At 38.2% G+C, this 6,257-nt stretch overlaps 1 protein-coding gene across 1 annotated transcript in view; it reads right to left on the bottom strand.

Annotated features, from left to right (window-relative positions):
• Positions 1-1,130: 1,130 nt before the first annotated feature.
• The window catches only part of SYTL2 (synaptotagmin-like 2), a 38,970-nt gene continuing 33,843 nt past the window's right edge, over positions 1,131-6,257 (bottom strand). Inside the window, exons 14-19 of the mRNA XM_010180060.1 lie at positions 6,104-6,206; positions 5,367-5,537; positions 4,202-4,280; positions 3,260-3,359; positions 2,431-2,636; positions 1,131-1,469 (exon numbers count right to left, since the gene is read on the bottom strand). Of these exons, the coding sequence (XP_010178362.1) occupies positions 1,324-1,469; positions 2,431-2,636; positions 3,260-3,359; positions 4,202-4,280; positions 5,367-5,537; positions 6,104-6,206 (805 nt within the window). The 3' untranslated portion in view covers positions 1,131-1,323. The remainder of the gene's footprint in view (positions 1,470-2,430; positions 2,637-3,259; positions 3,360-4,201; positions 4,281-5,366; positions 5,538-6,103; positions 6,207-6,257) is intronic.

Genomic DNA, 6,257 nt, shown 5'->3' on the forward strand with positions numbered 1-6,257 from the left:
CATAGTGAATAATAAACACCAAGTAGCATTTAAATGTCTCTAATTAAAGGAACCAAGTTGGAGCTGTGAAAAGCCCCCTTCCCCTCTCTAAGTCAGGTGCAAGATTTCACCAGCTTTTGGACCTATGCAGTTGCAGCAAATAAATGTGCATTTATTTGCAGAAGTGTTTTCTGTCTGCGCTTTGTTACGCTGCATGCTGGATTGCTAATATAAAACACTGGGGTTTGGTAAACACCAAAATTCTATTTAGCTTTAATATTCTGCTTTTATTTTTAAAAAAAGCAGTAATACATTTTGAATTTTATGTATTTATCTTTCTTCAGTAGCATGCACTTCTACAAGTTACACATTCCACTCCTATTTCGGGTGCTGCAAAGGTATCTAAACCAAAACCACCGTAATCCCGGCACTCTCCTAACGGTGGCGCTGAAGCACAGATAAATTACTTTATGCAAAAAAACCCAAACTAATAGATACAGGTACAGTTGTGTATACAGAATGAATACCCAACATACTTGTTATCACCAAAATTGGCAGGCTTAGATCCTTTAGAAGAGCATTTGAATAAAACAAAAATTGACCTCTATGCCTTCAGCATTTTAGAGTAACGTGTGTGTACTAGCAAGACTAAACATATATATAAGCAAACTTTTTATAGCCTTTTTTTTATAGTACATTGGAATTAACAATCCTCTGCACCTTGCAGAACAGGGCATTGACAGTACCACTTCATGTAACGCTTCCTTCCTTATAGGAGCAACTTCCCTAACCTAGAAATGTACAACTACAGATAAAGGAACTTTTAAAAGAAAATTCTTCACGCTCATTTACTTCAATGGAGAGATCTGATATGGTGTAATGAGAATACAGACACATGCTAATGAGCATGAACAAAATGCAACCTGTTGCTACCTTATTAATAAATAACATTTCATGAGCAATCCTAGAAGTGTACAGAAAGTTGACTTGCTCTTATTTTTTTGCTGGTAATTTAGATTATTTAGGGGATCAGGAACACTTCAGTAAGGAAACACAAGCATCCAGGTATCACAGCTGCCTCTACCACTGATTTCTGTCAGTGCCTTCTTTCTTGAAGCTATTTTCAGTGAATAAGAAATAAGAGAGTCTCTTAAATTTACATAATAATCTGCAGGCAGAAGTTTAATTTGAAATATGAAGGGACATTTGACAGCACAAAACCAGAATGGCAGCAGAGCAGAGACTGTCAAAAGAGCCGCTGTGCTCCCTTTCCAAGTTTCACCCCCACCCCTTTAATTCCATTCCTAAGGTTTCTTTTTGGCACTTGGCAATTAAAAAGCCACCTTATTTTGTCAACTTTGCAACCATTAGCATCCTGAGAGGTAGCGTATCTTCTATCCATGTGTTTGGCGAGTTCATCATCCTTTCCCACAGGGCAGTTTCATCTGAAGTGGAATCCATCCAGTCCACTGTAGTTCCGTAGCTTTTGCCTAGAAAAACAGCAGCATGAAGAGAAACATCAACCACTGAATATGCTGCAGAGTTGAGAGCAGACAATCAAATTTGCCTGGCTTCTAAAACAGTTTCACCTCCTCAGGTAGCTGACTTTGAAGATCCAGTTCTACGTTTCTACACTTGAAGAATTCTGTCAAATACAATTAACAACAATTTCACATGGAAACTTCATCTTTCTCCAGGCTTTTTTTCTTTGTTATCCATAGTCTTTTTGTCACAGTCTCAAGGAGAAAGACGGGAGGGCAATTAACATCCGAGAGGGTGTTAAAAATCAGGACACTGATTTTGTACTGAAATATGACCTTGGGTACTCTGAAATTCAAATCCTAATTTGTATTTATGATTATTCTGGTGAACCATGTAAGAATTTAATTTGGGATAAGTAATTTTTTCTTGTGTTTGCTTGAAAAGACTCCAAACACGTCCTCCCCTCGGGAAAATGAAAGAGACGAAAATAACAGTAAGCAAAACACACAATTCTGCTATCTGCACATCTTACACTGCCCTTATGCTAAGAACTGGTTGCATTTATAAGTTTTCCCATCCAATGTCTCCAAATCTTAGCACGCATTCCTGATCTACCCTTGTATCTCCACCCAATACTGCCTTTACACCACTTTGTAAGATGTTATCAAGATTTTGGGTGCTGGAATAGCATATTCTTGTACTTAAAACGGTAGCAGATACAGTCTATGGGCAGACAAAGGTATATTTCTCATATTTCTCCACATTTGTCAGTCATCCTAACCCTCATGACACTATCATTATTTACATTTCAGGATTTGTGCTGAACAACAGGTAAGTTACTAAATGAAACTCTTCAGTAAATAACTGAAAGGTTGTTCAGTAATCTTTGCAAAAAGAGAAACGGAAAGGAAGAGAGAAAAGGAAAGACTATTTTGTAAATGAAAGATTATTGTGTTAGTTGTCCAGTACCTGTCCCAAGGCCTATCCTGAGACCTCCCAGGAAGTGGTTGGCGAGTTTGTTGTGATCCCACACTGTGAGCTCTATGCAGGCTTCTTTCAAATCTTCTGGTCTAAAGCCATCATACACCATGGTGTGGTTGAATACTGGGTTTGTAGTTTTTGCCACCGTTCTTGTTTTCTGGCGGCTTTTCCTGCTGGTATCTGGAAGAACGGTGCTTCAGAAAGAGAAAGCACTGTCAGTTTGCACTTGTACAGCGTAGCCTGCATTAAACATACCAAACAGATAAAAACTACTGATCAACACTGCTGACTGAGGATAAGATGCTGTAACATCATGAGTTTATTTGCTGTATTATGACTAACAACACTGAAACCTTTTTGTCGCTGCCAGAGATTTCCCAACCATCTTGTCATTCTTGACTCTTTACATTTTTAATCTGTCTGTGGAAAAGGAAAGAGAAAGAAATAAAACTCTGCTTCTCGCTTGTGTCCTCCCACGACTTGTTAAGCTAAAGCATACTCTTGCACAAAGTGTGCTTTGTTTAATGCAAATAAAAGCAGACAATTTTTACTACAGCCTTTCCACCCAGCAGCTGGGTAGACTAAATGAAAGAGTGGTGATTATGCAGGAGGCTCTTTCAGTATGTTTTACTTGGTGGTTTATACTTTGCATCTTGAAGTTGTAAGCCCCGCAGGACAATTTGCATTACAATCAAGGAGAATTAGAAGGTAATTAGGTGTTTTTCCATTTGAATGTAAAAAAATGAAGATAAGATTAGAAAGCACAACAGTAACCTTGTTAGTCACTGCATTTGATGACTTCAACCACAGTTCTTACCACTTAATAAAAGAGTTGAGTCTGTTGCCTCTCAAAGGAGGAAGGTTATGGCATTCTTTCACCCAGATGTGGACCTCACCAGTAGATACAGTCTTCTTCCCTGTTAAAATAAATAAAACACCTGATTAAGCCTTGTAGGTCCCTTTTAAAGGTAATTTCTACGATGCAGCAGCTCCTACCCATTTGCAGAAGCGATATTCAGCCGAGACTCTCATTATTCTCACATCTTAATTCAACTTTCCTGTCTATACTCGTGAAGCTGCAATCTTCATCCCATCAAAGTACTGCAAGATCACATCATGTCCATATGCCTACAATGACTTCTTCCATTACAACTAATACACAGAGGCCATTGATCTCTCTTTCCAAGCCTCCTAGATAAAGAGATCAGCTTGTCTTCAGTCCGTGTGATGGTAGCATTTGTTGTCACTTGTACTTTCAAATAAGCCCCTTTGTGCTCTTAGTATATTTGATTCTTATTGAGTGACTGGCTAGATTAAGTCTGGCCAGGTCAGATCAGCCCCAGTTATCAGTTGCCAGACAAGATTAAACCAAACAGATCATACTGCCATAAATTGCAACATTCTAAATACTTGCTGCTATTTCCTACATCTAATATTGTTTGAATTTAGTGTGTGGTCACTGTTTAGTTAGCAAGTAACAGCACCTACTTGGTTATTTATAATCTCTACAAATATTAGTGAGAAAACATAATTTTGTTACACATGCAGACTGCATCACAAATCTAAATTATAACAATGAGGTAATTTCTTCTGTAGTAACATTAAAAAGAACAAAACATCCTCAAGTGATCTTTGGATCCTAAATTGACTTAGTCCTCTATAAAAAAAATACTCCTATGTTAAAATAAGATGTATGAATTGGCTGAAAAACATTAAACAGGGTTCTTTTTTGTTTTAAATTTTAAAAAAATGTGCATACCTCCAACAGGGTGTGGGACATACTGGAGGGCGAGCTTCATCTCCCCTCTGTTTTCCAGTTCAAAAGACATTGTTGAGGTCTGAAATATAAGGTAAAAAACCCCAAACAACACAATCTTAAACCGTGCAGTTCACGCACAGAGTTTACCATGAAGTCTTCCACTGGAACAAGCTTGACTTCTACATGAGGTAAGGGGTTTTTTTAATTCTTGGTTTCTTATCCATCAGTCTTCTTTCAGTTTACAGGACATGAGAGATTTTAGGGCAAATTTAACTACTTGACAGCTCCTCAGATAGAGAGCTCTTCCACTAAAGTGGAAAACAACCCAGAAGAGGCCAAAAAGCTTTGAGGGTGCATTTTTTCCACTGCTGTGCACTTATTTAAAACTAGAAATATGCTCTTTCAATCAGGAAACTTACTCGTTGTGCAGGAGAAAGTGTACTTGATTAAACTCATTTCTTTAGGAATGTTTTGGTCTAAAAATCAGCCTCAACAAGAGGCACAAGATGTCATTTCCTCATAGAGAGTCATGGACCATCTGTAGATGGAACATGGCAGCTGTTAACATTTGGTTACATTTATCTACCCAGAGCAGTTTTAAAATCCATTGAACTAAACTAGTGCTAGAGACTACTGTGATGTTACTGTTTTGTTCTACAAATTATAGAACTTTGGATTTATCTAATTGTGGAATGAACTAATGAAGTAAATTCAAGGAAAAAAAATAAAGAATAAAAAAGCCAACAAAAGAAACCAGAACCTCTGGCAGTGGTTTAGCTAAAAGTTTAGGTTTTGGCTGAAACCCATTAACAAACAAGAGGAATGCAGACATGGAAGTCATCATTACACCCAATATTAAAGTGTTGCTGCACTTGATCCATATTCTCAGTAGGTTTAGTTCATATTCAGGGAAAAAGTGTCTTCAGGTATCTGTTAAAACACAATGTACGTGAAAAGTACCTTGAAATGCCTACTTCTTAGGCTACGAGAAACTTTTTCCTTCTCTAGTAGCTAACTAGACTAATAGAAACCACAGAAAACAGTTATTTATAACAAACAAAAAAAACCCCAGAAAACACAAGACCAAGTCTAAATAAGTAACGACTTCGTTTTACACTCACACAGTGAAATACACAAAACAGTGAACCCACTCCTAGTAACCTACCCTTGGCTTGAGTGGAAACCAGTTGATCTGCTTGTTGGATTTGTCATTCCAGTCCCAGGTTCCTAAATCCAGTTCCACTTCACCGAGGAAGCTATTCCTCCCAAAGGTATCGTTGTGCCAGACAGAGATATTTAGGCTTTGATTCTTTAGGAGATCCTTCTCAATTTTATACTGCCAGGAGGAAGAAATGAGAAGAAAAAAAAAAGTGTTAAAGCAAGGTGGATTTTCATCAATGCTGTGTCTTAAAGCGACAAGGTTAGAGAAAAACATGTCCAGATTTATACATCTGTAACTTCATTTAAAAGCAAAAAATAAAACATGAAGACAGTTTTATTTCAAGCATAGAATCACAGAAAGGTTTCGGTTGGAAAGGACCTTGAAGCTGATCCAGTCCAACTCCTGCCATGGGCAGGGACACCTCCACCAGCCCAGGCTGCTCAAAGCCCCATCCAACCTGGCCTTGGACACTTCCAGGGAGGGGGCACCCACAGCTTCTCGGGCAACCTAAGCTCATATTTAAGTTGTTTGGTTGCAAGAAGAAGTTTACAACAACTGCACCCAGAGTACACTGCAGAGTTAACCTAGCAATGAAATGACATAGCTACTCCTGCAGAGCAATCCATCGCACCCCAACACAAATGTCTCTTCTGACAGCACCTGGACCTGTGCCTTAAAGTTCAAGTTCCTTACACTTCACACATGCAGTATTTCATGTCTAGTAATAGTCTGATAAATACCCGCAATATTTCATTATAGACTGGATTAAAAGTTTTCTTTTTCACAGAAGTCTTCCGTTTGCCCAGTCGGTATTTCTCTGGAAGCAGGTAGGTCTTTACATACCTGAAATTTTAACAGGCTGGTTAGAAGAGAAAAAAAAACAACCCACTCTTT

This window comes from Mesitornis unicolor, unplaced genomic scaffold (genome assembly GCF_000695765.1).
Source record: "Mesitornis unicolor isolate BGI_N332 unplaced genomic scaffold, ASM69576v1 scaffold20832, whole genome shotgun sequence".
Taxonomy (NCBI): domain Eukaryota; kingdom Metazoa; phylum Chordata; class Aves; order Mesitornithiformes; family Mesitornithidae; genus Mesitornis; species Mesitornis unicolor.